This window comes from Cryptomeria japonica, chromosome 2, assembly GCF_030272615.1.
Source record: "Cryptomeria japonica chromosome 2, Sugi_1.0, whole genome shotgun sequence".
In the NCBI taxonomy this organism is placed as follows: domain Eukaryota; kingdom Viridiplantae; phylum Streptophyta; class Pinopsida; order Cupressales; family Cupressaceae; genus Cryptomeria; species Cryptomeria japonica.
In genome coordinates, this window is record NC_081406.1 from 679,688,456 (window position 1) to 679,707,798 (window position 19,343).

At 36.9% G+C, this 19,343-nt stretch overlaps 1 protein-coding gene across 1 annotated transcript in view; it reads left to right on the forward strand.

Annotated features, from left to right (window-relative positions):
* The window catches only part of LOC131036864 (large ribosomal subunit protein mL101 (rPPR4)), a 59,592-nt gene extending 51,984 nt beyond the window's left edge, over positions 1–7,608 (forward strand). Inside the window, exons 3-6 of the mRNA XM_057968868.2 lie at positions 5,383–6,778; positions 6,899–6,941; positions 7,081–7,131; positions 7,295–7,608. Of these exons, the coding sequence (XP_057824851.2) occupies positions 5,383–6,618 (1,236 nt within the window). The 3' untranslated portion in view covers positions 6,619–6,778; positions 6,899–6,941; positions 7,081–7,131; positions 7,295–7,608. The remainder of the gene's footprint in view (positions 1–5,382; positions 6,779–6,898; positions 6,942–7,080; positions 7,132–7,294) is intronic.
* The last annotated feature ends 11,735 nt before the right edge of the window (positions 7,609–19,343 follow it).

The window sequence follows — 19,343 nt, forward strand, 5'->3', positions numbered from 1 at the left end:
GACGTATTTGCATTGAAGCAAGATTAGCTTATTGAACTCACATATTTTTGTCCTCCAGTTATTATACTTTTACACACTTATAATCTCCGAGTCATTATGGTTTCCAGGCGAAGCTGTGATCAGTGAAAAATCTAAAGTCTGACTTCAGCGCCACCGCAATCCTCAAACCCTAGTGAGTTTTACTACTCACGAGCCAAAGAATTGACGAAACTGAAAAGTAGTATCAAAAAGAAAAGATGAAAGAATAAAAAAAATGAAAGAGAAAAAGAAAGAAGATGAGCTAAAAGGAAATATCAAATTGGCTAAAGGGAATTTACGAGTAACTCCATCGGGGCTATAGACGCCTGGTTGGCAATGGAGCAATGTTCGTGAGCTTGCGGCGATAACCTCGTCGGGACTATGGACGTCTGACTGGCAATGAGGCTCTATCCAGGATGCTTTTGGAGTCTAGGCAAACTACGTAGCTTATCACATGGGAACCTGAAGATCATGATTGTCTTGTTGAGGGGAATTAACGCATTTGCACACACATGGGTAACTGTGGACTTGATACTTTGTCTCAATATGATGGTCTCTTCTTGTAAGTGTTTCTTGACTCCTGGTTTTGTTGAGGGAGGTTTTCTGAGTTTTCTTCTAGAAAGATTGATTCCCAAATGTTTTTCAACATTTCTCAGTGGTGTCGCCAGATGTTGTGACCATTTCACACATCGCCCCATTTGAAATGGGGACCCCCTCTTTTTGCTCGTTTTTGCTCGCCTTTCGCTTTGCTTTTTAGGGTTTTGGTAGTTTGTCAGTTGTCTAGATTAGGGTCAAGCCTTAGGGTTTCCGTTTTGATCTTTTCAGGCCAGAGTCCAGTCAGTCTTGAGAGCTTTTTAAGCTTCCTTTTGTAGGATGCAATTTTGAATGGAATGAATTCGCCAGAATGGTCTATTTTCAATTGGAATTTTGAGTGCAGAGTCTTAATTTGTCTAAGTGTTGATGATGAAAATGTGAATTTTATTCAATTGAGTAATTTTGACCCAAATTTTGAGTTTTTTGATATTTGATCCTGGGCATGGGGAATGATTTGTTTTTGCCTTGTGAAGTGATTAAACTTGTGAAATCATGATATTTTGGCCTGTAGGAGCAAAATCGCTCCTGTCCCTCAGTGAAGGACCGGAGCTCGTTTTCAAAAATCTTACTATCTCTGCAGGATCAAGATGATTTTTCGAATGGAAGTAGTAAAGAAAGGCGTGATCTTTCCGTTGAATATAAATTGAAGAATTTCACGAACACAGAAATGCCTCAAGGAGCAAAATCGCTCCTGTCCCTCAGTGAAGGACCGGAGCTTAAAATCAAACATCACCTCGTCCTTGCAGGATTTTAACAACTTGACGATTTGGAGAGATCCAAGGGAGTGCATTTTACCAGATGAATATAATTTGAAGGCACAAACATGAAGAAAAGTGGACCAGAATGCCAAGATTGCTCCTGTCCCTCAGTCAGGGACCAGGGCGAAATCCATTGTAGTTGTCGGTTAGAACAAAGCCATTGGGAATTGCTACAAATAAACATGAACAACTAACTCAAACTTGACATGAATAACAAAATAGCTGGCTTCTCAAGTAATCAAAACATTGCAATGTTTATGCTAAATAGAATCCTTAAATGCTATGAAGACTCGAAAGAAGAGGGACGCTCGTCTCAACAAATGACTTAGCTGCTATTCACTTTGCATCATTCTAACCGAGATCCGGAAAAACTCTCTATCTGGCCAAAGATGTTTGAAGATCAAAAGCACTTGAAATTGTTGAAGGAACCATATCAATATTCATATTTTGTGAAATAAGAGGAATGATCCAAGTACTTCCACTTAGTATTCCCCTTGCTTAAAGATTTAGCACCTTAGGTTGCTCCTTGTCCTTGTAATCTTTCAACATGAATCTTTGTCCACTGTTGACTAAGTGGTGCTTGTTGACCCTTTGGTAAATAATTTTTTTTTTTGTCATACATGTAGGGGCTGCATAACACAACTCCATAGACATTCACAAGCTCCACATCCAAAACCTCTTCATCAAAAAGTTTTTGGCGAACAACAATCTTCAACCTACATTGCTTATACATGGACAAATTAGCACCATTTTTTTAATCCAATCCAATGCGTGAGGCTTGGGGTGTTGATAAGTTTCAATAATCAATGATTGAGAAATATGGTTAGCTTTGGAACAATGATTGACAAGTTCATCAATTTTAACATCCTTGATTTCAGTGTGAATGCTGAACAACTTTGAATTCATATTTTCCTCGTGTGCCAAAGTATTAAACCAAACCCTTTTTGAAGTGCATGATAATTGAGGATCAACCTTTGAACTACAATCAATTTCTTTAATCATGTTATAAACTGTGGGTATAGTGGATTTTATACCCCTTTTCACTTTCTGAAATGGGTATTCCGTTGGATGTGGTTTCCAATAGTTTTTATCCATAGGACCATCAACATCACAATGGTCACAATGCTTTGCAAGATTTGTTTGTGTCCTTGTAGCACTTGCTTTCTTTGTTTCAGCCATGTCTCCTTTTATTTTTGGAGGATGGAGGGCTATCTACTTTTTAGTAGTCAGCATGTGCACATGGTTCATCAATGTGCACCCGTTTAGAGAGCAATATGAGCCTGCAAAGGTGGCAATAAAGGCCTTGATAAATTTCATCAACACCTTCTCATCTTGCATATTCTTGTCCATTTGGAAAGCCCTTCTTCAAAACTCACTACACTTGGCAGTTAGCACACTTCGTCCTTCTTGTTTCAAAAATTATCACTCCATACATACATCTGCTCTATGACATTGTGTAAAATTGCTTTTTCGCCAATTTCTTAAATTGATCCCCTGAGCTAATAAGAGCTTGTTCTCTTAAAGCCATATAATACAAAGACTTTCTAACCAAGTTGAAGCATGCTTTGCATTCTTGATCTAGCAAAGGAAATCTTTTGTTCCAAACTAATATAATGCATGTTAAAATATACCTCCATTTGTGCCAACCAATAGTCAAGCTTATTTGAATCCACATCTCCTTTAAATAAGGAATCTCAATCTTTCCCTTACGCTTGATTAAAGTGTTCTTGGTAGAGTTGATTCATCATAAATTTAGAGCTCTTTTTCAATGGAGTTGGATTACTGGTTGCTCTTGGTATCTCTCAATGAGTAGTTCTCCATGAGAGCCTCCGTGATCCCTCTCATTGTCTCCACCGACTGGGATATCTTTGCAACATCAATTTATAGCTTGAGGTTCTTTGCTTCTTCATTAAGGATTTTTGCATCTCTTCTCATGGTTCTTAGTTTTTTCCTCCAACTAGGGGAATCGATGCCTCTTTTGAAAGGCAACAAATCCTTTTAGTGTGCATGAACTTGAGAAATCACTCAAAATACAAAGTAAAGAAATTGCTCTGATGCCAAACTGGATTTGTAAACTAGAGAAAGCCATGAAAGCTGTGCCTTACAACTAGTCATCACACACAGATCTCTATGAAGGATGAACTAACTGCACTTTCTAGACATGTAAATAGCAACTAGCTTAAAAAGAACTGAGACCAATAAGAACCATCAATTATAAGAGTCAAGCATTTACCTTGAAGAACCCAACTTTTGGGAGAAAACACAAGCAAAATTGGGGCAAAAACATACATATTCATCAACTTCAATGGAGAAATACAATCTTAGGTTTCTTGGGCACACAACCAGCTTGAATTAAACTTATTTTTGTTTTGAAGATTTCTACCACAGCTCTATTTTTAACATATTTTTGGTTATGTCCTTTGCCTATATAGTCAATTGAACCAGTGAGCTCTGCTAAAATCCACTTCATTTCAATCCAAATTCTTCTAATGTGTCTTTAGAGGAGTTTACAAATGTTTCATAGACTTGAGTAGACCTGTCAGGGATTTCAAAAGTCATCAGAAACAAAAAATAAGAGGAATTTGAAACATTGTTGGTTGTTACTGGGTGTTCAAGAACATTTGATGAAATCACCATTTTATCACCAGTTCTAATATGAAGCCACTGTAGTGGTTTTGCAATTGCCACTTAGTGAAACAGGCAGTTTCACACAAAGGCTATAATTCCTTTTTTCCCAAATCTCCAACTTTTGATGTCTTTTGCCCACTTCATTTGTCTTTTGAGCTGTGTTCAATTTGTCTAAGAAGTCAATAAATGTTTTTACTGATCAACCATTCAAGGAAGGGACTAATTACATTGAGTTTGATGTCCACGCACTAGTACATTGCATCATAGTTCAAAAACTTGGTGAGTAATTCATTAACTTGTTAGGCAAACAAGGCAAATGATTCACTTGCCAAAAAAGTCGTTGACAAAGTGCAGGCATGTGACTTGCTGAAAAATTGCTAAATTTGGCTAAGTTAAACTTTAAATTTACTAAATTACGTACAAAGTTACAAACATTGTGTGTGCAGTTTTTTGGTGGGAAGATTATGGTGCAAAAACACCCAATCTTCAAACCCTTGCCATGTGCATTTTGTCCCAGCCCTGTAGCACTTCTAGGTGTGAGTACAATTGGAACACATTTGGGGCCATTCACATGATGAAGCACAACTAGTTGACTAAAAAATGCTTTAATGATCTTGTTCTTGTATAACATGAGCATTTGTGTACCAAAAAGGTGGAGTGACAGGGCTCACATGAAGCGATTAATGTGGATGACATTGATCCATATTCAGATTGGATTTTTGAGGATGTGGAGCCTATGTTTTCTGCTGAGGAGATTGCTGTTTTTGGGAGGGAAGCAACAAAATGAGTTGCAGATGTAGTGGCCCAAGTGGAGGTAGAAAGTGATTTGTCAATAGGGGTTTTATTGGATGATATGGTTCCTCTAAAGGAATCATTACCGTACAATTTGAGGGCACCCATACAGCCACCTAAAATCTGGTAACTGGAGAAGAAATTTGTAGAATATTAATAGGGATTTGTAATTTACAATCAATATCCATATGACATTGATAAGCATTAAACTCAATTCTTGGTCTATAATGAAGGAAAAACTACATATGAGCTCTCCAAATTCAGTTTTAGTCACGTTTTACATATTTATGTGTTTTAATTCATAAATTTTGCCAAGTTTTTGCTGAGTCCTGAGTCCAGAGTCCAAGTCATAATTTACTCTTGAGCTTTTGCCAAGTCTTTTTGAACTATGTTTTGGAGTATGAAACAAGTCCTATTATGCTCTAGTTGAGTCTCAACGTACAGTAAATTTATTTGTTTTCTTTCCATGTGTGTTTCTGTGTAGGGATTGGCTTGTAACAGAATTGTAATGAGATTTTAGGTTTCTGAGTGGGTTGGTTTCTGCTTGTATAAGAGAAAAGGGTCTCACTGCTGAATTGAAATTGAAGTGCAGGTTTCTGAATGGATTTCCAGTCGCCCAGATTATCAATTGGCTCCAGCTGACTGTGCCATCCGTTTAGATTTGATAGCTAAAGTTCACGGCATACAAAGTGCAGAAAATTATTTTGAAGGCCTTCCTGATGTGGCAAAGAATAAACTCACATATGGTTCACTCTTGAATGTTTATGCAAGAGAAAAATTGGCTGGAAAAGCAGAGGCAGTAATGGAAACGATAGAAAGATCTGGTTACGATATATCTACACTTGACTATAATGTGATGATGAATCTATATATGAATACATGTCAATTTGAAAAGGTGCAGTTGATGTTCCAGAAAATGAGGGAGAGTGGTGTTCTGCCAGATGCATACTCTTATAACATTTGGATAACAACTTGTGCTACCATGTCAGATTTGGATAAAATGGAGCAAGTGATGGATGAGGTAAAGCGTGACAATAATGTGAACAAAAACTGGACCATTTATAGCACCCTGGCAACCATGTACATGAAAGCTGGCCTTATTGACAAGGCAGAAACTGCTTTGGATGAGTTAAAGAGAAAGATGCGTCAAAAGGATCGTTCTGCACATGAGTTTCTTATTAGTCTGTATGCCAGTATTGGCAATAAAGAGGAAGTGTATAGGAGCTGGCAATCTTTGAAATCTGCCTTCCCTAGAGTTCTAAACCGAAGCTATATTTTCATCCTTTCTTCATTAGTGAAAATTGGGGACACAAAGGGAGCTGAGGATATTTTTAAGGAATGGGAATCTGTTTGTGTTCGATATGATATCAGAATTGCAAACATCTTAATCAGTGTTTATGTTAGGCAAAATTTGTTGGAAAACGCAGAATTGCTTATTGAGCGTATCTCACAGAGAGGAGGCAAACCAAATTGTAATAGTTGGGAAATGTTGGCTGAAATTTACATACAGAATGGTATGTTTGAAAAGGCTGTAATAGCAATGAAGAATATTGCATCAGTTGGAACATTTATTCAATGGCAGCCAAAACCTGAAAATGTGCTTGCCATTCTGACACATTTTGAGAAGCATGGTGATATTGAAGGTGCAAAGAATATTTTTGAAATCATCAAAGACATAAATTGTGTTAACACTGAGATGTACAATTCTTTCCTCCGAACATTTATTGAAGCTGGTAAAACTGACATTGAGATACTTGAGCAGATGAGAAAAACTGTCAGTCCTAATGAAGAAACTGAAATGCTGCTCAGACAAGTCTGCAAATCTTAAGGAGAAAAGTATCGGTTTGCTGGCAGAACATAGTACTTACATTAGTTCACTTTTTGTTCAATATTTGCCTTATCATATTCCATCTTCACTTTTTAAATCCAAGTTGATTTAGTTTATCTGTGGGGTGTCTCAGAAGGCTTTGGTGCTTGCCATTGAAGGTGTATCCTTATTTTCCTCCATTCATTTGGTTGTTTCTTATTCATTATGTAATAATTTTTTTGACTCAGTTAAATTTTATGCAATGGCTTCAATGACTTAATTGATAATTTTCCTAATTTAGATGCAACTACAGTTTCTTATGGTCCTACACAGAAGGTTGCCAGGTAATACAGAGTCTTTCCTGTGAGTTTGTGTTGCATCATTGAGTGGTTTTAATCTAGTTTGAAATAATTTAAATTGTACGCACATCAGTTAACATTTAGAAGATTTGATTGAATCAATTGCTCAACCGGTGACTTGCAGCTGTTCAGAGTCTATGCAGTACTACCTGCGAATACTGCAGCCCTTCTTGTGGTGAGTTAAACATTAGCTGATTGCTTTATATGTAATTTCGTTTCACCTATCATAATGCATTATCAATCTCTTGATGACTTTATTTTATCATACTGTCCATATAATATTATGGAAGAAACATGCATCAATGTTAAATACAGCATTCATTGTCAATTACTGGCAGCTATGATCATTTTTCTAACCAAGGCTGCACCTAGTTATGGAGTGATAATACGCCATTTTCCTACTAAATATTGATTTTCATTGTCTTTTTCACTTTATAACTGAACAAGACAGCCTTGAGTGCTATGGAGTTGTGATAACTAGTAAATTTATTGTAATGGCTTAGAATCGAAAATGCAATTAAAGGTGACCTTATATATTGTGTAAGCTTTATTTGTTTAGCTACATGATAGGACATAAATCAAGGAGTGCTCAAAGATATTGAGGAGTTGTTGTGTTGAAAATTATAATGAAAACTCAGAAACTCTTCATTTGTCCAGTTGTATTGATTTCATAGTTGCTTGTAAGAAAGGCCAAAACTGGACTTGAGACATGCTTTATTAGAGAGATGATTATATTTCTTTTTGGCATTTCAATGATTGTAGAAATAGGATTTTCCTGATCAATTGGTGTTAAATATTATGAACTAAATTTGCCTATTTATTCTTCATTAATAGTGGTTTTAGGAAGTCACTTCAAAGGAAATATACATTGGCCATTGATTGCCTGAAAGATGTTTGTGACATACTTGCACTACATTAAGTATATGTAGTTGAATTCACAATTGGGAGTAGGCTTATCCCTTTTTGGTGTTATCTTATTGTAATGGTGAAAAATGCTTGCTTTGCACTTTCCTTGCCTTATTTGTTTCCATTTGCCTTATTCTTAGAGACCATAGTTGTAGTTGATGAATAGTACTCCACTTACAAACTCAAATACACAAGAGAAATAAACAAAAAATGTAAGAAAGAACAACTTGCTTTCTATTATCCCAATGATAAAAAAAATACAACATTCATAAAATAACATGTTATAGCTATATGGGCTTTCTCATTACAATAGTCTACAATCTACACTACTAGAATTGTCTTTTGTAACCCTTGTTCACTTTCTTTATTTGGAAGATATAACTGCCCTAGAATGTTCTAGAAAGTGAAATCCCCTGTTTTTGGATGCCAATAGCCTAACCGACCATTTTCCAACATAAGAAAATATTTCATTGGATTTATGGTAGTCAAACTTTTGGGAGCCATAATTTTCAATTTGGCTCTCAAATCTAAAATTGCCATATATTGTTGGAAAGCTTGTGAGGAGATCTACAACAATAAACTTTGCAAATGTAGACTCTGATAAACTTTTGAGCCCATTTGAGGGCTTTCAAGCCCTCAAAATTACCTTTCAAGCCATATCGGAATGTTAGGGGGCTTGAGACCCCAAATAGGACACACGTTAAAAGGTTCCTCATGCAACATAAATCTATTGATAATTTGATGTTGCAAGATTGAAAACCATTAAATTTACATTAGATGCAAATCTTTGCTATATTTGGAAGGATGCTATCTCCTTCTCTACCAATCATGATAAAGGTAAGGGGGGAGCAACCATTTTGATAGGAGGCAAATGGAGAGATAAAATGGTGGAGATTGGTTTCCCTCCCTATAATAGGGTTGTATGGGCCATCATAAGTGAACAAGATACTAAATTCAAGGTCTGCTCCCTCTATGCATCTAATGACTACATAGAGAGGATTGACTTGTGGAATTGGATGAGCACCCTCACGAATGTCCCTTGGATTATAGGTGGAGACTTCAACATGGTTGAGAACCAGGAAGAAAAATCTAGGGGCCTAGAGTTGGAATGGAAAAGTGGGGAGAAGCTCTACTGGGCTAGAATGAAAAATAAGCTTAGGTTGTTTGACCCACTTAAGGTAAGGAGCGAATATAAGTACATTTGGAACACTTGGTGTAACTTTATGCAAGGCATAAAAAGGATCTATTGCAGGTTGGATAGATTTTATGCCAATAGAGACCTCTTCTCCTTTCAACAGGAGGATGATGGTTCCACTGTTAAGGTATACCCCTATACCCTATCAAACCACTATCCAATCAAAGCTCAAATTACAGTTAATGCAAATGTTGGCCCTCCTATTAGGAGAGGATAATTTTTTTCTTAACACTAATCTCCTTAAGGACTAGGATGTTAGATGCGCTATCTACATGATTTGACAGATCAATAGGTGGGATGGTCATGCTGGTTCAACAATTGATAGATGGAATAAAATGTGAATAGCGGGGAGGAGTCTGATACAACTAGTAGGCACGAAGAAAGCTAAGGATGGTAGGAAACTTGAAAGAGGCTTAACTGATAGCCTTATGATGTGGGAAGCTCAAACCCAAGGGACCTCACTAATCAAGACTTGTTGTTCTCAATCTCATTGATCAAGAATTCTCTTAGGAGCATTCAAAATCACAAGGTCAAGGGTATTAAGGTAAGGGCTAAGATCAATTGGTTAGAACAAGGTGACACGGGCTCCAAATTCTTATTTAACCTCCCTAGGTAAAAGGAATTCAAAGAAAGAAGTGGCAGTGTGGGAAGAAGGAAAAGAGCTTGTAGACAATAGTGACATTAAAGAAGACTTCTTTCTCTATTAGCAGAGATTATTCTCATCCAAGGGGAACTCTTTGGCCAGTCAACTTGCTAGGGAAAGATGTAAAGTTCTTATCCTAAAGAAGATTTCAAATAAGGAGGCCAGCCTACTCAAGAAATCAGTTTCAATCGATCAGGTTCTCAAAGCCATAGGCAGTCTCAATAATGATGCATCGGGCCCAAATGGTCTACCTATATAATTCTATAAAGTTGTTAAAGATTGGATTGGGTTGGACCTGCTACAAGTATATGAGGAGACCTTAGAGAAAGGCTCCCTAGGAGTAGATATTAATAAGGGATTAATCAAGCTTCTCCCTAAGGAGGTGATAAGTCTCTCATTAAAAATTGGAGACCTATTATCCTGCTTAATGTTTCCTATAAAATTTTAGCCAAAATCATAGCACTCAAACTTGTGGATATCTTGCCTAGTTTTGTAAGCAACACTTAGACTGGATTCATCAAAGGAAGATATATTCTAGAAAACCTTATTACCAACTGATGAATTGGGCCGATTGCACCAACCAGAAAGTGGCTATGTTCCTTATTGATTTTGAGAAGGCTTATGACAGGATTGAATGGAGTTTCCTCTCATGATGTTGGATGCATTCAACTTCCCTAGGGAGTTTTGTTAGATGATTCAAGTCTTATTGATGCTACTGCTCAAGTAGAGGTCAATGGCTCTTAGACTATGCCCCTAACTCCAGAGAGATCCATTAGGCAGGGGTGCCCATTGGCCCCTGCCCTCTTTGTTATTGTTGCAGATGCCATCTTTTATCTCCTGAGAGATTACACCTTCTCCCCTAGAATCAAAGGCATCACCTTTCCTAATAAGGAGGACCTAATCAATATTCAATTTGCAGATGATGGAACCCTCTTTTTAAAGATCGGTGAAGACAATATAGACTCTTTAATGACGAAGTTGAAAGTCTTTTGTGATGCCTCAGGAGCCAAGGTCTCTGATACTAAATCCATTTTGTTTGGGTGGGATGAAACACCTCCTGGCTAGTTCAGGAAATATGGCAATCAAGCGAGGTATCTGGGTATACCATTCGTAGTCATCCCCTGCTTAAAAGATATGTGGATTTGGTTTAAAGGGAAGATTGAGAATAAACTGGTCAAGTGGAACACACACTCTTTGTCCATGGTTGGTAGGATACATGTATGCTTAAAAAATTCTCTCATCCTACGGTCTCTATTACGCCTCTGTGTGGATGTTTAGCAATTATCAGATTAATGATATTCAAAAGGTCATAAGAAATTTCCTGTGGTCTAATGGCAAGGGTAACAAGAAAGGGCATTTTGCAAGTGGAATTGGTGTTGCTTAAGCAAGCAATTAGGCGATTTGGGATTAAAGGATCTCAGGTTACAAGGCTTGCATTGGCTATCAAATGGATCCTTCACGCCATGGAAGGTAACGAACCATGGAAAGTTCTCATTAGGAACAATATTTGGTTTGTTGTGCCCAAACAGGCCAAGACATGGAAGTTGCTCCCCGCTAGTGAGTGACCTTCTAATTGGTTCTTTCCCTATTTCCGCGGCTGGCTCTAATGTATTCAAAGTGATATGGAAGGCTTGGGAATGTGTTAGAAGCCTTATTTGCTACAATAGTATCCTCTGTAATGATATCTTCTGTTGTGGGGAACTATATATCTGGTGGAACTTATTCCACAAAGGTAGACCAATTGCCTTGCTTCAAGGTTGTTCTTCTAAACATTGGAATGCTAAAGGTATTTGTTCTCTAGAAGATATTATTATTGATGGGAAACTAATTTCTTGGAATGATCTTAGTTTTAGATTTTGGTTGCCTCAATCTCATTAGAGGATGTATACTATGTTGCGAGAAGCTTGTAACAGTCTTCACCTTCCCAGACAATGCTCGATGACAGATAATACACTCTCTACTTTCACATGGGTGCATGTTATTGTGTGGAGGAATACCAAGGCTAAAGCAGTTTACAATGCCCTAGGTTCCAATAATGATCTAATTAATCATGTTAATTCTATTTGGAATTTAAACTACAACAATGATGATTGGCAAAAAATCTTTAATAGACTATGGGGCAATGGTAATACTCCCAAGGAAAAAGCTTTTAAATGGCTATTTATTTTGCAAAGGCTTCCTATTAAGAACTTGCAACAATCTAATGATATTTGTAGTATCTGACAAGTTTCAAAATCTGTAGAACATATTTTCTTTGATTGCATAATTTTTCTGATAGATTTCCTTACTGTGATGTTATGTGCAGTTTTATTAATGGTATCAAGAAAGACATCAACTATTTCTTGTCTATGTTGAATTGTGAAATCTTATGGACTTTGGGCTCTTAGAAATTAAGAGAAATGTCAAGGAAAAGGAAGATTGCTTACTGAGTCTTATTAAGACTCATTGTTTATAATGTTGTTGTACAGGTTACAATCGTGATGAGGTTTTCAGTAAAGAAGTTCTAGCGTTTAATTAAAGATGGTACCACTAGGGTCTTCCTCTTTGAACTTTCTCATGGCTACACTTGGTTGAAGTTTAAGGTGGAAAGGTCTCCATTTGTTAACGCCGTAGAGGCTTTTATGCATGAACTTAATGAAAGCATGCATATAGAAAGGGAGTACCAGGCGCAACAGATGGCGGCAACAAGTGCTAGGAATTGAAACAAGTCCATTATCTGGATGGAGGGGCCCTTGGGCTGGACTACTTGGATAGATGATTTAGTTGGTTGATGGTCCTATGTGTCATGTAATGTCTTTTTGTATAATCTTGTTTATCATGGTAAATATTTGTATGGGGTATATGTATATGTCAATGTATAGGCCCATTTTCAGTGTATAGACTTCATAGGATAGCTTTAGTATGTTACCTTCTTCAGTCAGTGTTTCAGTGATATGGTGTTTCAATGATATAAGGCTTCAATCTCTTTGCATAATGTTTTCCCTCTATATTTAATATAAACAATGAACATATTAGGCACCACCACTTTTACCATGTCCAATACCCAAGCATTTCTAAGAGGAAAGTGCGCCAATCTTTTCTTGAATAGAGACCACCCTGTACCAACAATTTTGCATCCCTACAACCTTTGAGGGAATCAATCAATTTGTCATTAAGGCCTCTCATGCTGTAAACATTAGCATGCCTTCTAGAAGACTCGAGACATTGTATGAACATGTTTTAAGTCCCCTTTTGGTTGAAGAAGATGATTTAGTAGCTTGACTTACTTTTAGGCCTAGGGTTTACAGTCGTGGTTAGGGTTTAATAATTATCAACAATTGACTTTAATTCTTTATTCAAAATAAATTACAACATTAATTACAAGCTCAAAGCATCAAATTTAGTAATATCAAATGTAATTGAACCTAAAGTAAGCACTTGCAAATGAATTTGGAAAAGACCTTGACCTTGGCACAATCATAGCAAATAGATTAATTCGCTAAGAAATTATTATTGAAATCAAATAGGCTCATCGAAATGGTCCTAATGATGTCTTTATTTCATTCAAATGGGTAGAGAATCGACCAAAACTAGTCACTTTTTCATACTACACATTTGCTTGACAAATGCAGTCTAAAACTAGTAGTTTCAAACTTTTGAAGTGGACCATTAATTTGACCAAATCACAACAAGACCAACACTTTAGATTGATCTAGTTAGATTTGAAAAGCCTTCACATGCACAATAAAGATATGGACCAATCAGAACATGCCATTTAGGATTGCACTTTCCACCCTAAGCAATAGTCAGTGCCAGTTGCAATATCAAACTCACATTCGAATTTGGGACCCACTATAAAACCATTGAACCCTACTAAGCCTTCTTTGCTCTATAGATTGCATCATGCACCTCCATGTGGCATGATCTAATAGTCGTGCACATTTGAATAGGCTAAAAGCTCTGACATTGTGGGATGAGTAACCAATATGAATGAATGAATGATTTTACCGATGTCCATGACACTGATTAGTCTATGGGACCAACAAAATCACAACCCTAAATCATCTGCATATTCCTTTCCATGTCTATTCTGCTACTATGAATCTTGACTAGAAGGCTAGCAGTCTGGTTGATCTTGCCCTCGTCAAATAAACAATGCATGTTGTCGGCCTTCAAGATGATCTCATATTGAGCACAAAGATCATCATAAAATGTTCACTCAATGAGAAAGTGTGATTTTGTCTCAGTTGCACCTCTCCTGCAGAACAAACAAGTTCTGTCTTCCCATACCTTTTTGGGCCTTTTTAACCTACCCATTTTACACTTGAGATGATGCAAACAAGTCCTCAATTCTGCAACCAACAACCTTGTCTTCCCATGGCCTTCCCTTCAATAACTACTCCTAAATATGATTTCTCTCCATGATCCCAAGTTGGGTTAATCTCTTTTATGTAATATGCCCTTTTACGCCCAATGCGGTTAGGCCACATGGCAATTTGAAACTTTTCTATGACAAACTTCTTTATTTCCTTGTTGGTATTAGCACATTTGTGCAACTTGATGTTCCACTTGTTCAACCACTTTTTGTTTTGTTTCATCCAAGTTTTGTTCCTACGGTTAAGACCCTATTCCATCGCAATCTTGGGCCACCATTGGTTATCCATGTTTTCAACCTTCTTTAGATAGCTTATTAACCGGGTTATTGCTAATGCCTCCAACGGAAAAGTACCTACTTCCGCTAAAAGGATTTCATATGGTATTGCTGTTTTAACTTTGAGATCGCCTATGATTAAGTGTTTTTGAATCCTTTCTAACTGTCTCCATCCATAGTTTGACATGTTGCCTCCCCAAACTTCACAACCATAGAGAACAACCACTGTGACCAACAAACCAAAATGGGTTTTCTTGATTTTCCAGTCCCACAGTTCAATTTATCTACACCTATGTTGGAGTAGATTTGATGCTTTCCATGCCCCTTGAATCCTCTTTGCTCTACATGTTTCCCAACTAAGCCTATAGGGGAAGTCAATCCCAAGATATTTGTATTCTTTCACAATTTCCAATGGACTGCCTTCAAAAAGGAAGGTAAATTGGTTTTCTTTCCTCTTTAAAGAGAAAATCATGATATTGGTTTTGGTAATGTTCACCTGCATCCCTACTTCCCGACAAAAGTGTTCTAGAGCCCTTAAGTGATCTTTGAAACCATGAGCTATTTTAGAGATTAGGTTAAGATCATCAATTTATAAAAGTAATTTCACCACATAGCCCGCAAGTTGAACCCCTTCACCATCCGATTTGTCTAACCATGTTTCTAATTTATCGATGTATAGACCAAACAAAGTGGGGGATAGAGGACATCCCTGCTTAACGCCAATGTCACTATCGAAACACTCAGACATTCCTTCACTAGTTTTGATTTTAGCTGTAACTCTCTCATATAGTCTATGCACTGCTCCTCTATTGCATTCTATTCCATAACTTGTCTCTAGGCACCATGTCAAAGGCTTTCTTAAAGTCCACAAAATAGCAATATGCTTCTTCCCCTTGATTGTCCCATATTTTCTCTATCTAATGTTGAAGAGTGATGCAATGATCAATGGTGGAATGTCTAGGTTTGAAACCAGCTTGACCTTTGGCCCTTTTTACTTCACCTTCTACCCAATTGCTGATTCTATGCTCCACCATGCTCCCAAAACGTTTGCCTAGAAGAGGGTTGACCATAATAGTGTGGTAGTTAGACGGGTTATTGATATCTCCACTTTTGAAGAGAGGGATAACCACACTAGTTGTCCAATCCACTAGGAAACCATCTCGAATGACACTATTGAAGATTCCCCTTATATGAGGAGTGTGAAGCTCAACTCCTCACTTTAAAAATCCAGCTTGAAGCCCATCAATATCACCCGCCTTACCATTGGCTAAACTCTTTATTCCCTATTTGATATCATCCACTGTGAATAACTCCACCGATGTGTTCACTATGGGAGGAAAGTTCTTCTCGTGTATCCAATCATAAAGAAGCTTTGCATATTCTAGCCATTGGGCATTTGTAATATTGTTTTCGGTTTGTTTTCTTCTTTGTTGTAGTTCCTTCTAAAAATCTCTAGGGTTGTGTTTACCAAGAGAGATTAAGTCCTTCCTTCTTGCATTTGCATATTCTTCTTTTTTTGCTTGAATCAATTTTGCATACTTTTTATTTTCTTGGCTCAACTCATTCCCCCTCAAAGATCTCTTGGCTGCCTTACACTCTTCATCATACCGAGGGTTTGTCGGGAAAGTACTCGGGACCCTCTTCCTACTATAGGTCCTTTTGCAAGCACTCAAAGCCTTGTGTAATATAGGAATCAACAAACTACAATGAACATGGTCATCCTTCTTATTCCCTTTCATCAACCAGCGTATTATTTATTTCATGAAATTGCTGCTTAAGAACAACACTGAAGATGTCCCTATTTTCTTGATTTATGAGGATTTTGCCTTTGGCAGTTATTTTCGTTTGCATGTAGAGAACTTGTTCATTTTGTGGGCTGCTTGGGACATAGTCCAACTTAACACAAAGAGGCATATGATCGGATTTCTCTTCTATAGGGCAATCTCCAATGTCAGACTCCAACACTCTAGATATAAGGTTTTGAGAGGAAATCAAGTAATCTACCACACTCTGACCATTATAGGTTTTGCAAGTGATACCTCTTCATGACGATCAACCTCTCATTCCGTTGCAAATAACCATACCAAACAAACTGCACATCCCCAAAAATTCTACCCCAAAGTGTGATATATACCTATTATTATCTTGTGAAGCTCTTTCTCAAGATTGACCCCGACCTTCTTCCTACCATAGAGGATTATTTTATCCTTTTTCACCACTACTCAGTCGAAGAGATTGGTTATTAGTTGTCCTTGCATTGAAGTCACCTATTAGCATTATTTCTCCTATGGTGCTGAATATGGAGATATCTTATTTTAAAGATGCATACGGATCTTCATTGTCTAAATTCCATCTCTTGTAGAAGAGTTTTTAGAAGCGAAGTTACAAGCAACCAACCTGAAAATTATCTCATTCATAGTTATTTGCAATCAAATGTATTGTTTATTTGGGTCCTCTTTTTCAACTTTTACTATTACATACCAATTCTGATTTATAAGCACCGTGACTCCACCATTTCCTTTACCTATCCCATTCCTTTTGTTCCATACTGAAAATTTCTTGTAACCTTCAAAATTCAGGGCCTTGCAATCGTTATGCTCATGTGTTTCAACAAAAATGGTAATATCTTTCCCCTCTACTATGGAACAAACTCACTACACTTAAGAAGTCCCATGGTGCCCCTATTTTCTATTTCTTAATTGAGAAGCACTCCTTAATTTGAGTTTTCCCATTCTTTAACCATGCCCTCTTTCCCCCATTTCTCGCTATCTTTACTTTATCCCATTCCTTCCTTTGTTCCTTCTACTGACAAAAGTCAGATCTTCATCTAGGTAGAATTGTGTACCTTTAAGTAGCTTTTTGTTTCTAAGGATCATATTCTTATCCTCTATGTTTCTCAGGATAACTCTCATATGCCTATCTCTTCCTCTGTCTATCTTCTTTCCTATCCTATTTGCTTGTTGAATACCCCCTATCCACTTTAGCTTATCTCTAAGAAAGTCCCTAGCTCGAATGTTGGTTCTCTCTTTTTCTCCGAAGTCTTTATACATCCCGACAAAAGGACAAGGCCCACTAGACTGTTGGCAATATCATGCGAGATTGTAGCTTTGACAAATTTGACATATTTGTAGCCCACAAACATATGCCAACCATTGATCTTGGCCTTTAAAACATAAGGCTTGTGACTTAGGAAAAAATAAAACAAAACTTGGCCAACTAGTTGTGAGGTAAATGAGGATGGTAAATTATTGCAACTAGGACTATTAGATCAATTTGAGAATATAATGTAGAGCTTAGAGGAAATAACTCTATGTCAAGGGTTTTACACAATAAATTTTTTCTGGGGTTTTAGAAGATAGAGAGACTAAAATTTTTGTACAGGCTCTATAAGGATCAATTTTGATATTCAGTACACCCCTTTTTTGGCCTTCAAATGTATATGTAATTGCAAAAGCAATGCACATCACTTTTATGTTGAAATTCATATTCAAATCTAGGCTTGAATTTACCCCCCTTTGTGACTATCGTATGTTGATGTAAGGTTTGAAAGTATTTTCTTTGAACCTTGACATTGTATTTAAAGGGTTAAATTTTGTCCATTTAAGATCATTCAATTATCATCACTAGGGCCCAATGATTACATGTTAGATTGTTTTTATAGAGCTATCAATTATTATTAGTACACATTATTAGGAAACATTTATTTAAGAATCTACATTTCACAATTATTTAAGGCATTTTGCATTTATGAGAATGTTGCCTTGATCTTTTATCTACATGTTAAATCAAAATCTATATGTGATTTGACACAATGCAAGCATTTATACTTGTTGAACACACAATAGGACTAAGAGGGAGGGTGAATCAATCCATAACTTCAAAACAAATTAATTATAAAAAGCATCAACTTAACAACAACATAATAATCATCAACACATGAACACCATATTTACTTGGAAAACCGAAACAGGGAAAAACCGCGTTGAGAATCTAACTCCCAATATGAACAAGAATGATTAATGTTGCCAAGGAGCAACAACACCTGAAAGTCTTGCAAGGCTAAGGCACACTGTCTTAGGGTTATATACAAGGATTTGCACAACCAAGGCTTACTTCAAGGCAAAATACATCTAAAGCACTCACTATCAATAAACAACAAAGTAAATAGTTGAATTGAACTGAGAAGGATTCTCCTAAACATGAAATTATCCTTGATCAACCGGATCAAGCGACCAACATCATGGCAAACATCTTTGATAACTTTTGTTGTCACGACATTGCTTCTCATTGAATATATCACCCTTAAAGCTCTTCTCAATCTAACTTTCACACATTCACAATCTCAAATCCACTTGCTTATCATTCACATACATTTCACATACATTTCACCTACAATTCACTTTTTCATACTCACACTCTCTCCCTTCCTCCTTAAATATGAGAAAAATTATTGAAAACATAATTGAGGGTCGGCGAAAAAAGAACAAGCAATGTTATACAAAATAAGCCACCCAAACCAAAAATACTCAAGATGGTCCCCTCCAGGAGAAAGAGGGAACCAAAACATATTACAATACATCCTTCTAAGATTAATCCAATGGTCCACACATGCTAATACATTCTCCAAAGTCATTACCAAACGTAACGTGTAGATATAACACTCAGTAGGCCATAGTTAATCTTTTGATGCAAAATACATGCAGATCTCCACATGCCAAGGTGAGATCCATAACGACATCCCAATACAACTTCCAACTCATATCCAAACCAAAAAAATATGATCGAATTAAGATAACTTAATCGGGCATATTGAGTCAGAACAAAGCTCTCTTCCGGAACAAAGAAACCATTTGAGAAACATACTAGGAATACTACACATGCCATGAAACAACGTCCACTAAACTGCAATGCAATTTATATCATATACAAATGACACCAAAAGCTTCCTGGACCATTCTGACTACCACACTTGCTATCAAAGAAGAAAGATAACTATCCAAAACAAAATGACAC